Source organism: Neolamprologus brichardi, chromosome 11, assembly GCF_056152115.1.
Source record: "Neolamprologus brichardi isolate AB-2024 chromosome 11, ASM5615211v1, whole genome shotgun sequence".
Taxonomy (NCBI): domain Eukaryota; kingdom Metazoa; phylum Chordata; class Actinopteri; order Cichliformes; family Cichlidae; genus Neolamprologus; species Neolamprologus brichardi.
The window spans coordinates 7,148,602-7,162,820 of record NC_142114.1 but is presented as its reverse complement, the minus strand read 5'-3'; the positions used below and the strand labels follow the sequence as shown (position 1 = coordinate 7,162,820).

The window sequence follows — 14,219 nt, the reverse complement described above, 5'->3', positions numbered from 1 at the left end:
AAGAGAAAGAAAACATGAAACTGAAAACTCTCATCTTGATCATGTGATTAAATCAGTAGATTGTATATGTTTTTAAGAGATCAGAGTCTCAGAAGCTTGGGAAGTTAGATTGAATTTTGTGCGTCTGTATTCATATGGAATAACATGTCACTGCAATTCTTTCTGGAGGCGCACAGATGGATGTGCACATAACCTCAGGATTTGAGTTACAATTTTGCAAAGCGAAAGCATAGCCAATATAGTAGAGTACATGACCCCACAGGATGTTAGTGCCAACTCTTATTACAACATACTGTAGTTATACTTGAGTGACCTGTAGCATTTGTGTGAATAAATTCCTTTAAATTACACATAAGTGTCATCATTTTGGTAAAACTGAAAACGGTGAATCGTGTAGTTAACATTATAGAGCAGTATATTTGAACAGAAACAGAAGTGAGCTCTAAAAGTAAAATGAATCAATTTTTGCTTCCACAGAGACTATGATTCACATATCTCTCTCTCTCTCTCTCTCTCTCTCTCTCTCTCTCTCTCTCTCTCTCTCTCTCTCTCTCTCTCTCCTCTATATATATATATATATATATATATATATATATATATATAGCAAATAGTAGCAAATAGACAGAACATGAAAAACAGAAAGTCTAAATGGTCCCTGGACAGGATTTGAACTTTTGACTTGCTTCTCAGGCCATATTTGAGCCAACCAGTCACCCGTCAGCTCACCTGTTTTGGCTATTGAGATTGGATGACTTGTTCACCACAGCCACTTTTTATTAACCACCACGTGTACAGGCTGTATTACAATATTAGAAAGTCTCCTCACAAGATTGGCTCTTGATTAATTGGTCATTTGCCTTTATGCTCTGTAATATAATTGGCGTTTTACAGAAGACAATCAATCATTTCACTTTGTTATTTATTCTAGAGCCATTTGGGGCTTTCTTTATTAAGTGAGCCAAGCATTGTGGAAGACATTATAGAGTCATATTCCAACAGATTCAACAGATGGCATTAAAATGCCATCACTGATGGTGCTGAAAAGCAGCCAAGTGGCCATCATGGATACAAGGAAGATGTTGTTATTGGGTCTGAGTTACAGTGTGATAAAATGGAAATATACTGTTTATATAGGCCTTGTTTACTTGCTTAAAATTTCAGTTGCATTTTATTGATGGAAAACATCATCTTCACCAACCTGAAAACAATTTATAGATTCTGTTTGCTTCATCGACTGTCAATCATTAGTTGTGCTCTTTTCTTGTGAAAATCCTTCACTGGCAAGCTAGAAGAGACAGGGTTGGGTCTTCGACAAGTCTTTGTTTTACCAGGTTCATTTTGAGGTGACTGCATTCAAATTTAGCCCATTTCCTTAAATTTAAACAACAACATTAATTCTTAACCTTATGCAGCACTGTGCAGGAGTCTTGAACGGCCACTAGTTTCTTTATATTTTGCTTCCAATCAGTCAGTGCTCCAATGAGCAACAGTTCTCCTTTTCTGAAGATTTTTCAAAGTTTTTTCTTTGGAAATTGACTGAATCATGATACAGATACCATATCTGAAATTCATGTCATTAAGAAAAGGGCGGAAAAATCCATCAAAGACCTGGCAGAATCTGATAGATGCATCTAGATCTTTAGATAATCACTCTACTGTTTACTGCACAGTCATGCCAAATTACACAAAAACTGGACTAGCAAGAGGTCTTGTAAAATAATGAATTCAAATTTGAAATGTTTGGGTCAAATCATCAGTGAGTGTCAACAGTGAGTTTCTTCAGCTATTTGTAAAACACGATTAAGGCTTGGTCATTGTATGGGGCTGCAATTTCAGACAGCGGTCTTGGGGATCTTGACAGAACTGATGAATTATGAAAACTGAAAAAGAGCATCGGATTTTGATCCACCTGACATTGAATGGAATAAAACACAGCCAGCATCCAAAGAAGAGCTCTGAATGACCTTCCAGAAGCCTGCAGAACTGTTATTGATGATATTGATTAATAGAGTTCAGGCTTTGTTGAAAACACTCAAGCTCTGTTTTTATCTTTCCAATGGTTTTTTCCTTTTTCCTTTTTTTTTTTTTTTTTGCATGTTTCAATAAATCATCAAGCCCATTTCCCATTTTCCTAGCAAACTCTAAAGAAACGGGGGTGGCTCAAGACTTTTACACAGTACTGTCAGTCAGTATGAACATGAAATATGCATGTTACCATGAATTTATGAATGACACTGTTCCTTTCAGTTATTCTTTATATATTCCTGGAAACCTCTAACACTGGACTTTCCTATTTTCTCCTCCAAGGTGTCCAATTCACTTTTCACTCCTTCCACCTGGAGGATCACCATGACTACCTTCTGATAACAGAAAACGGCAGCTTCGCTCAGCCACTCGCTCGCCTGACTGGCTCTGAGAGGCCTGCACCAATTAATGCTGGTCTGTATGGGAACTTCAAGGCCCAGCTACGCTTTATTTCTGACTTCTCCATATCGCTGCAGGGATTCAACATTTCCTTCTCAGGTATGAGTCCATATGGGGGCTATGTCTGTAGAAGGAATGCAGGTGGGAGTCGTGGTAGGGCAGGAAAGGTTTTAGCAGAGGATGGAGGGTTGTGTGGAGGAGGCAGAAAAGAGGACTAAGGGTAATTAAAACTAGGGGGTAGATTGCAAAAGTGAAAAGCAGTCACAGGCACGTGGAAAGAGACAGTTCTTTCATTGATGAGATCAAAAGCACTAAGCCTCTCTAAAGCGTGCATAAAGTAACATAAGGAGTGATTTGTCGGTCAGCAGGCTTAAGACAGACCATGCCTCGGGCCTGCGTCAGTCAGAGAAGGATAATTAAGAGACAACAGGGTCATGCAGGTAGAGGGTGTCTGATCGTGAGGAGAATGATCATCAAAGCATTGCATGTGGACCAGTCTCCCGGGGACTGAAGACGGCAGAAGGAGAAGGAGGTGTGTACAGAAATAATGGGCCCCCCATATCGATGGTAAGAAATGGAGAATTAAACAGCCGTAGATACACGGTTTAGAGAGCTAGATAAAGGGACAGAAAGGAGACGAGACAGATGGTGATGCTGAGTGTGCAGGTCTCATAGAGAAGGTCGGATAAAGAGTGAGAGAAGAGAGTGAGACAGAGAGAGAATAGCAAGGTAGAGAAGCCTTGTTTCATGAGCATCCGGGTTAAACGTTTGCCTGCTGTTCACTGAAGTGAGACATAGCTTATGAATCCATGAATATTCATGAAACGTAATTTGTGAATACATTTTTGTCTTCTTTCATGCTCTGCAATTAGCATCTATATAGTTCATTATTAGAATTCGTTTTTTAACCTTTTATGACCTTTAATGAACGTCTGCCAAGGCCATCATTCTACATCCTACACTTGATTGCTGCTTTAATGTTTTGCGGTGCTGAAATCAATAGGCTCCGTATAGTTCTGCATACTGCCAGATACAGACCGTGAGAGAAATGCTGATGGGAGTAAGACCTTTTTCCTCTTACTCCTGGGCTGCATTTTCTCAAATTATAAGGCCACCAGCAGCCCCATGTGTAAAAATATTTCACTGAGACTGGCCTAGTTTTTAGAGAGCTCATTCTTTATCCCGACAACCTGGAATCAAACGTTTGGCTTCCCAGCCTGATGAAGATTCCTTTAGCAAGACAGGTAATCCCCACAAACTACAGTGTTGCTTTGCCTAAACATGTCGTCTTTTTTGATGGAAGCAAACAAGAAGACTGGGAGTTATTTTCAAAAGAAGCAATAGATAGAGGATTCGTAATAAATTTTTGTTGTCTTATTTGCAGAGTATGATCTTGAACCTTGCGAGGACCCTGGAACGCCTCGGTACGGCTGGCACACGGGCTCCAAGTTTGGCATTGGCGACTCTTTGTCATTCTACTGCAATACGGGCTATCGTCTGCAGGGGGCGAGGGAGATTGTGTGCCTGGGAGGTGGGCGCCGCATGTGGAGTGCCCCTCTGCCAAGGTGTGTGGGTACGTGGTCAACTGCTTTTATTCTGTTTCCGTTCTTGTTTATGTATGTGTTTATGCAACTAGCCAGTGTCAGCTTTTAAAATGTATTCAACACAGATGTAAACTTTCTTATTTGACATTTAAGAACCCAGCAGAATTGGATTTATGTAAGTAGACTACAGTTAAAAGGACAGACCTGTGATTAACTGAAGTGAGCTGCTGGGTTAAACTATCTAGGGACATCTCCTTTTTACTCATGAAGGCTTAAAGGCAGGTCAGTTACATTCACATTTCAAAAGGTTACTGTAGGGATTTAGTCATTGTGATAGTGTACCTAGCATGTTTTTGACTTTGACCTGGTCTTGTGTCAGACTTAAAGACTAAAAGTGTCAGTGCATTTGTTGCATGATAAATGCCATGTTCTGATGTCCCTGTCTTTGAAAGTCTGGACTTTTTTTTCTGTACAAGTTAATTGTGGTTAAGTAATTTTCTGCTATTTAGCCCAGGCAGCAAGGCCAGTGAATGTTGCTACATTAAATATTAATTATTTAAAAGTCTAATCTATGTTTCATAATGTGTCTGTCTCAGTTAAAAAATGATTTTCACGAGTTAAGGTAATAAAAAGGGATGGACACTTTCTCATTTAAGTAGAATGTGTGAAATATACTTTTATCTTGTTAGGAAAAAGCTAATGAACCAGTTTTATGGTGTCTATTAATTTTCGTGAACGTATTCCTAATATGTTTAAGCAGGTCATATTGCTGTGTAGCTGATTGTGTCTGTTGTCTGCATGTTGTTGTTGGGTTTTTTTTGTTTGCAGCTGAGTGCGGTTCAACAGTCTCCAACAACGAGGGAGTTCTTTTGTCCCCCAACTATCCAATGAACTATGACAACAGCCACGAGTGCGTGTACAGCATTCAGGTCCAAACAGGAAAAGGCATCAACATCACTGCCAGCACCTTTGAGCTTGCTCAAGGTGATGTTCTCAAGGTAAGCAAAGCAGTCGCTCATCTTTGCTGACACAAAGTTGATAAGCAACTTCAGTTTTGTGTCATTTTTAAAAATTGATGTTCAAGTATGCAAGCAAGGTCTTGATACTTTTTATTATTTGCAAAAAAAAGGATTGCATGGGGAAAAAATGCAGAATTGTTTTGTCTTAGACATCTGAAGGTCACGTGACAGCATCAGCAGCATTTGCTCATGGGCATTTTTAACAGATTTGATAAGCACCACACATGTAATGAAAGTGGCTGTGTTGTTCCCACCTCACGGCTGGAGTACACTATTTATTTATATATAGTTTTTAGATGCAGATGTTTTGTTATTAGTCCAAAGCACTGTGGACTACTATCTGTATCCATCTAGTAATGCAGCTGTATAGTCTCTTGTACTCAGTCATCTCGGGAATATCTCAAAAGTGGAAAAACATCTTCAGAGAGGTAGATTACCTTTAAGAAATGGAAAAACAAAACAGAGTCCTTCTGTAGCGTTTCAAAGGAAAAAACACAGAGCCTTTTGTTTTTCATTTTTTATTGTTTCACAGATATCAGTCAGGGAAGCATGCTTCTACTTAAAATCATTCTTTCACAAAATAATAAACAAGTAAAGAAACACAACATCAAAGAAAGATCCAATTTCAAACTCATGTTTCTAAGAGCCTTGAAAAGCAGTGGAAAGAGTCAACTGCCTGCCTTAGCCTGAAAATAAGTAGTTAATTAATAAAGAACATTTAATATTTGGTGAATATTTGTTAAAATATTTCTACTTTTTAAGGGTATTAATTAAAAAGACAAGTTATTCTTCCAGACCATCTGTCCCGAGCCTTGTTAGCTAAGCTCTACAGATATACTCTCAGATCAATGGAATGAATTATGGATGCTCCTTTCTTCATTATCTCATTTTATTTAGGACATTGGCTTGGCAATAGAGATGTCATATAAAATCGGATATATGACACTAATAGCTTCTTTTTAATCGTTGCTGTCTTACTTCAGTATTAATTTTTAATTCTTAATCAAAGCAACAAAACACTCCCTCATGTTCCTTTGTGTCTCCGATTAGCTGTATGACGGTAAAGATGGGGCAGCGGCACTGCTTGGCACATACACGAGCACGCTGATGCAAGGTCTGTCCCTTACCAGCACTTCCAACTATCTGTGGCTTGAGTTCTACTCTGACCACGAGAAGACGGCTGCAGGTTTCCGGCTCATATACCACAGTAAGTCACATTTCATTTCCCTGGGGGAGGAGGGCCCTAAAGCTTTTCCAAATGAGTGAATTTAGCCTCACTTCGGGAGCCAGGCATTTGAAGTAGCAGAATTTGAAAGAAAATTTTAATTGACCCTCACCCCGCTTCGCTGTGTCTTTCACTGTCAGGGTATCCATTAAACACAGCATGGTGTTTCTGCTCCACTCCAGCAGGAAAATTGGCTTTTTTCTTTCTGTCCTTTCTCAACCTCTGTCTCTCTCCATGTGAGTCTTCTTTCTCTCTTTTATTTTGCTCTCCACTTCTGCAATTAGCGTCCTTGCTTGCCTAACTGTACCTTGTTAAAGCAGGTGAATTATTGTTAGGACTGTTTGAAGTCACTATGCTGCTGTTTGCGGTTTGTGTGTGTTGCCAGTTTGTATTTGCATGCACTGCATAGGGTGTGTGTGTACAAATCCACAAGTGCATGTGCGCATTAAAAGTTTCGGTCATTGCTGTAAGGGGGGCAATAATAGATGGGGTTTTCTCTCCCCCCTAATTGGCTTGCTGACTGTGTGTTGTTGCTAACCATTTCTAATTTATTACTGTGAAGAGAGAATGTTTTGGCGACACTGCATTTTGCCATCCAATTTAAAGTGTTTTTGTCTTTCACCTGCAATTGTGTGCTCATTGAGATCTCTGAAATCTTTTGGTCTACCAGTAAGGTTTCTAATGTAGAATTCAAGAGAGTAGTTAGGATGAAGTTCTGGTTTTCACTTTTGATCAGTTTTAAACTTTTGAATGGTTTGAAAATAATAATAATGAAAAGGGTTTTTTTTTGATAACTCACAGTCCCTATGCCTTCAGCTTTCACTCTATGATAATGGCGCCAAATGTGCAAGGTACAACTGGTAATAGATATAAGAGAAACGTTTTAACAGTTTTGCTGTAAGATTCAGTTTGGCATTAGTTGTGAAGGGTTTGAGGATTCGGAGCCTGACAGATCTGCAAAAATGAAAAGAAAATGTACATTAATCAGGAATGTGGGTTCATTTGCAACAGCAAAATAAATTGCCATCTGTATCTAAATTAGTTGTGAAGAAATGGCTTGATTACAGGCTTCCTTTTGAGTTACAGCATACCCCATAATTAATTATCACATAATTGGATTTCGTTTGTGATATTTTTTCTTATCCATGGATGCACACAAGGTAAATGGCACAATGTAAGCTGTATCTCTCAAGTGCAATCATTTGAGCCAAAATGAAAAGGGCTTTTTTTTTTAAATGTAAGGAGAACTGAGTGATGTATGAGCAGCAAGGGGGCAAGGGGAAGGTGGGATATGGTCAGTTTAAATCTTGTCAGAACATGAAATCTTATCATGTTTTCATGACTCCTTCCAAAAGTGCTGAGGTAATTTCCTAAATGTGAGCGGTAACTGCTGGAGATTTATACTGGGCATGACACTTGTAATACTACCATAACATCTGGCATGGGCACGGACCTCGCTGTGAGACGAGACCATAAATCAGCACTGCTGGGTTTATGTGCGGCCACTCTTGCTGCATAGCGGAACACTTTAGTACCTAAAAGAGAGGAACAACATATGAAGGCCATATTCAAGCATGCTGAGCTAAAGATTTATCACATTTTCTTGTTTGTGGCTTGTTTAATTTCCTCTCCCCAAGCGTTCCAAGTGGATGGACTGTTTCTCAGTCATAGCAAATATCCACACTCAATTGAACATTTAATTACGAATGCCTAATTAGGGTCTCTGTCCAAAGGAAATCTTTTATTGCTGGTAATATAATGGGACTATAAACCCTCATCTGTGCCCAACGGGAAATCGATACTCAAAGCTAAATCCATACCTCTTTAGAGTATAGATAAATGAGTACTGGTTCATCGAATGACAGTAGACTTTGTTACATAGTACTGTGTTACATTCATGCGTTGGTTCTTATCATCACCCTATGCTATTCTTCTTCTTTCTTGTCTAGGTTTTGAGCTGTCCCACTGTGACGATCCAGGTGTGCCACAGTTTGGCTTCAAAATCAGTGACCAGGGTCACTTTGCTGGAGGTGCCATCACGTTTGGCTGTGACCAAGGTTACACTCTGCACGGCTTTGGCATGCTAAAGTGCATGACTGGTGAAAGAAGAGCGTGGGACAACCCTCTTCCTTCATGTATAGGTAATCCTTTTTGCCTGAGTGCTGAATTTTTTCCTGTTCTGTCTGTCTAGTTATAGATAATAAGATAATAATAATAAAAGCTACAAACAGTGGGGTCTCCATTCTATGTGCCATAGTCCAGACGATGGAGACCCCACTGTTTGTAGCTTTTATTATTATTCAGAACAGCCACTGCTCAGCTAGGTGTTAATCCAAAGGATTTATCCCAACATGATTTGTTCTTAATTGAACTTTGCTGAAAGAAAATACGCCGCTTGTCATTTGGTAAGAGAATTTAAATGGCTTTGATGTTTTCTTGTGAATAATGGATCTGTGTGTGTGTGTTTTGGATGCAGAACTGGCTGTATGGAATGATTACGAACACTATAGTGTTATAGTGTATAGGATTGCTATTGAGCTTTCGCTGTGTTGCCGTACCCCTTTCGTCCAATGTTTGATTCGACTGTTTTAATCCCCCAGCAATTAATCTGCGTTTTTCTACAAGTAAAGGAATAATTATCGTATCTTTTTGTGTCATATTGAGACTTGGACATAAAACACAGTCCTGGCTGTACTTTCATATTCAGAACATGCTGAGACGGAAAGATAGAGAAATGATAAAGCTATTACCTGCACGCTGCTCGAGTCTGGAAGGTGTTGTGAAGCAGTGTCTGTTCCTTGATGTCTAGCGGTGATGGATTAGGGTAAAAGATGATTTACAAATTCCGGACGTGTGCAGAATTGCACTTTTAATGCCAATGCTTTCCACTGCTGGAGCATTTCTTCTTTATGCCATTGTGATATTTCTAATACAACCGCAATGAGTAAATAAATAGATGTACTGATTAACTGGATAACAGTGCCGTGTCACTGAGTGATCAATATTAATAGTTAGCTTTGTATTTGTGAGCTGAGGTGAAATGGCATTTCCATTCATTTCTCCAGAGCCACATCCTCATTGCCATCAAGGTCTTTTACATCTGCCCGGCATAATGATACCGATTATAGCCCACCAATGTAGTGATCTAATGCAATTTTCCTATTAATTAAGTGGCGTTTATTATGTAATATAGATAGCAAGACAATAACCAAGGAAGTAGATTGGATGATAAGATATCCGTTCAGTTATTAACGTTTGTAGCAGTGTCATTCCTGCAGCGTATAGCCTGGCCTCTATAGTCTTTTTAACCAAATTAATGAATCGTTAGGAAGCAAACATGTTTTGTATCTCTGAGTTTCTCTGCTTAGACAGGAAGCCGCAGTCTCATTACCTGTTAGGATTGTTCGCTGTGGCTAAGCTTAAATTTTTGCTCATTGTACCCTCAGAGCTGCAGTGAGCTGGCATCTGTTTTGTTTGTTAGTTGGTGTGTGTGTGTGTGTGTTTAACTTATGCACATTTTTTTGTCTGTGGAAGAATCTTGATTTTGTATTGTGCAAGTTTTGTATTTGTGCTTCAGTATTTCTGTGTGTGTTTGTGTGTGTTTGTGTGTGTGCGCATGCAGCGGAGTGTGGTGGCAGTTTTAAGGGTGAGTCTACTGGGCGTATCCTTTCTCCTGGCTATCCCTTCCCCTATGACAACAACCTGAGATGTACCTGGACAATTGAGGTCAATTCTGGCAACATCGTCAGGTAACTCCGATGTCTACATATACATGCATGTACTGCATATTTAGGATAAATGTAATTTTGTTTATTTTCTTTATATTGTGCTACATGATTAATAACGTTTGTATTAATAATTTTCGAGTTGTTGTTAATTAAGATGTGCAGGAATTTGTCAAAATATGCAAATTATTCATGAAATGGATGGTGAAAGAGAAATGATGATTTAAAATGAACTAAGCAGAGCATCCAGTGGACTATATGTGTGTTAACGTTAGAAGGATTTTAACAGCAGTTTAAATATATACAAGGAAATTGCCTAGAACTAAACTGTGGGGAGATGATTTAAATGCATCATAAATTAATGGAGGTCAGATAACTTGCCCTGACTTCAAAGGACTTAAAGATGAAAACATCCGTAAAATGTTTGCATGAGATGTTGTAATGTGCAGTTAAGATTTTGAACATGAAGAACTCGCCTCTCAAGTTAGATGTCATCAAGAAAAACGGCCTGCAGGAGCTCCATTAACAATGATTGTGTGAGGGACTTTGTAGACACTGTGACAGCACCCAGAGGAATATTACTGGGACATGGAAGCTTTTTTTTTTCCTTCTTTTGTTTTGGCTGAGAGCTCCCACTATTACTGTGAAATAAAACCGATTTGGGCTTAGAGGTCGAAGTAAACATGATATGATTTCATAAAGTCAACCACACATTCTCTGGGAGATGAGCTGCTTCGGGCCATCTCTTGATGAGATTGCAGATAAGTCTGTGGTCTCATAGTGTAATTCTGACTTTAGAAGAAGTTGATTGATGATAGCAAATCTCAGCTAAAATGCCCAAAAGCAAAGGGACATTGTTTCTAGAATTAATTGAATCTTGCTAAGTTCAACACCTATTTGGTGCCCCAGCTTGAGGGGTTTTCATTGTATTTGCAGTGTACGATGAATGCAAACTTCATTTACGTCAGTACAAAAAGAGAATATGAGAATTTATTTAATGTTAACTCATTCTAACCATATGTAAGCTAATAGAGAGTTTGCATATGGTCAGCGATAGAGACTTGCGGTGAACTAAAACCAAACTATGCCAACAGTCTTTTGTGTTCACCTCTTTCAGTCTCCAGTTTCTTGCATTCGACACAGAGGCATCCCATGACATCCTGAAGGTTTGGGATGGGCCTCCTGAGAATGAAATGTCTCTGAAGGAAGTTAGTGGCTCACTGCTGCCTGAAGGAATCCACTCGACTCTCAACATCGTCACCATTCAGTTTGAGACTGATTTTTACATCACCAAGTCTGGCTTTGCCATTGACTTCTCAAGTGAGTGTATATCCTGCGAGCTACATAGCTATGTGGTAGTATATTTAGTTTTTTTGCTTGATCTCAATAACAGTTTCTGCAAAGAGTTGAGAATAGTGTGATTAATTCAGTGTAAAAGTATGTTGTTTACCGCTGCCTAATGTCTTGCTGAGCAGATCTGTATAAGGATCATCACACAAATGCAGTGCATGAAAGGAGTATGCTTCTAATAGATTCCCAAATATTGTTCTTTTCCATTTGTGTCTTATGGATCTCTCAGAATAATTTGTAATAATGTCTTGATGAGCAGTGAGAGTCTCTGATATGTTACACTTCACTGCTGACTGTCTGCTATGCAGTATTTGCTGCTGTGACATAATGCATTTGCTTTGCTGATGACTACTTTCAAAACATCTGGAAGCAAACTGAAAATGAAACAACATGCATGCCAAATATGATGAGCTTGTAATGTTTTTGTTTTCTTTAGCATACAGGCAGCCTAATACAAAAATCAATTATATGGGATTCACTGCACTGCGCTGCAAAATGGAACTGATTCTGCAGACAAGCTGTACTTAAATACGCTGCTTGCCTCAGGCTGGTGGTTTTCAGAACTGAATGCGAGTAATAGGGAAGGGATGATGGGAACAATAGTCATGTAGGATTTCATTAAGAATATATTACCTTAAATAAAAATGTAAGCAAGAAATCACTCCCACTATCAAATTAATGTGGTAGTGAGAGTTTCCACCAGGCACTAAGATGAAGAACAAAATCTAACCCATAAAAATACCGTGGAAGATTTTTTTATATTGGATTTTGATTTAATTTGCTATGTCTCAGACTATACGGGCATCAGTTAGCATGTTCATCATAGTACAATTAGAGAAACATTGAACAAGCGTGGCTTATTTAAAGCAGAAAGCATCCTGCAACATGGCAGCACAGCTGGACAGATGAGACTAAAAGTAGAGATGCTTGTCTATAATGCACAGCAACACATTTGGTTGAAGCTCGTTAGGTCCCCATCCCAGGGGTAAACTAGACATCTAACATGCAGCTAACATGAGACTCTACCACTCCCAAGAAAAAGCCTGCAGCACATAACAATTCAAGATGCTGAGCAGCAGTTTATTCACTTCAGAGGTAAGCATTGCCAAAATGACTAACAGAAGTTTCTTATTGTTCCTAATGTTCCCTAAAACAAAATAAAAGGCAAACAGTCAACAATTCTTTAACCTGTACTCCTAAGCAATAAACAAGAGAAAAAGGATTTCAACAGAAAGAGATTCTCACTCCTACTGAACTGCTCACTGTGTGCATATGTGTATAATTATTTACAGTTTACAATTTACAAAGACTGTTTATTCAAGGCTTTTAGCTAACAACCCAGGGCTCTATTCCAGGAAGCAGGTTCATCGAACGTTTAAAAACAAACTCTGAGCTGAGTAACTGTGTGATCAGCAACTCTGAGCTTTTGGTTCCAGAACAGCTAATCAGATTTAGTTTAATCAACTCTGTGTTTGTTCACCTTAAGTTAAGCTTGTGCGTGAGTAAAGAACGAAGGCCATCATCAGTGGAGCTTTGATACCAAAGTTCACCATGGCAACGGGTAAATAAAGCACAGAGAATCAATTTCATTTCAGTGGACTAAGGAATATGAAGCATGTCAGTGCTGAACATGATATTTATCTTTAAAAAAAAAACAAGAGGAAAGAAAATCACCTTGAACCACTCCGTCATTAAGATTAGTATTTTTTCATCATTTGTCATCATTTACCATCCTTGAATTTTCATTAGATGAAGCTGGAAACTGTAACCTGATAAAATGTTGCTGACAGAAACTGACGCTAAAAGTCTGAAGAAACATATCAGATAGTTCACTGATGGACCTGTGATATTAGTTACTCAGATAGCAACAGAGCCTGGGAGGATCTGCTCTGGAGTCCGTTTTTTTTAGTTCAATAAAAACATTTTTTTGCTGCAGTTTTATCTTAATTTTTTCAGTAATTATTTAGTATAAATTTAATGTACTGATGGGATGCAATAACCTCAATTTTTAATTAAAGATTTTTGTTATTAGTGGATAAAAATGTGTGATGACATTTGCAGCAAGCTCTTCTGTAATGTTTCCCAGTTTAACCAGCAAACATTTTACTCAGTTTCTGTGAATAGTAATTTTATATCAACTCAAAAAAATACAAGAGTGCTTTCTGAGTGTTTAATGGATTTACTGTAAAAATAAGAAATTGAAATTGAAGCTTTTACAGGTTTTAAATATTTCAGAATTGTTTTTAGTGGATGAGCCATTATAAATACAGATGTTGGGACAAAATAAGCCACTACGAATCCAAAATGGACACAATGAGTTGGGAGATGATTGGATCCAAATTGGATCTAGGCCAGATTCATTTGGGATCTTTGATCCTGATCTTTTTTTTAAACCATCCTGCTGTGCGAGTGGACATGGTTTACTGATCCATTACGGAGCCTATGAGAGCTTCAGGCAAAACGGGTTCTGGGTCAACCCACTGAGACTGATTTAGGGTTTTTTGTAGCTGAAAATATGTGTCATAGTCTGAATTTCAGATGCTGAACCTTTCAAAATGTTGCTTGATATCATCTAATGAATGAATTTCAATTTGTGAAGAAATTTTAACATGAAATTTTCAAAACACAATCAGCTGTCTGCAGCTGCTTTAAAAACTCATTTTAAAATACATTTAGTTGAGTTTTAGAAGCCTAAAGTAATTTCAGAACCAGCTTCATTCACTTATTCACATCATCTCCTGGATCCCATCTATATCGGCGTAACTTTGTGCTGAACTTTGGGGGGGTCAAGATCTTTGTCTAAATAAATAAATAAATCTGGGTAAATTCCCAGATGATAAGACATGCTACTACTTTACTGGTAATACCTGAAATGAGTAAAGAAAATCAACACCCTATTTATGCAAGATAATTCATAATTTTATTAGGGGGG

The 14,219-nt window shown here is 38.5% G+C and overlaps 1 protein-coding gene across 4 annotated transcripts in view; it reads left to right on the top strand.

The window, feature by feature from the left end:
- Positions 1-14,219, top strand: part of LOC102799137 (CUB and sushi domain-containing protein 3-like) — a 238,547-nt gene that overhangs the window by 108,623 nt on the left and 115,705 nt on the right. For all 4 annotated transcript variants that reach the window (XM_087848045.1, XM_087848043.1, XM_087848044.1 and 1 more), the window contains 7 exons: positions 2,308-2,523; positions 3,809-3,997; positions 4,797-4,966; positions 6,038-6,194; positions 8,162-8,353; positions 9,835-9,961; positions 11,055-11,257. In XM_087848045.1, the coding sequence (XP_087704171.1) occupies positions 2,308-2,523; positions 3,809-3,997; positions 4,797-4,966; positions 6,038-6,194; positions 8,162-8,353; positions 9,835-9,961; positions 11,055-11,257 (1,254 nt within the window). The remainder of the gene's footprint in view (positions 1-2,307; positions 2,524-3,808; positions 3,998-4,796; positions 4,967-6,037; positions 6,195-8,161; positions 8,354-9,834; positions 9,962-11,054; positions 11,258-14,219) is intronic.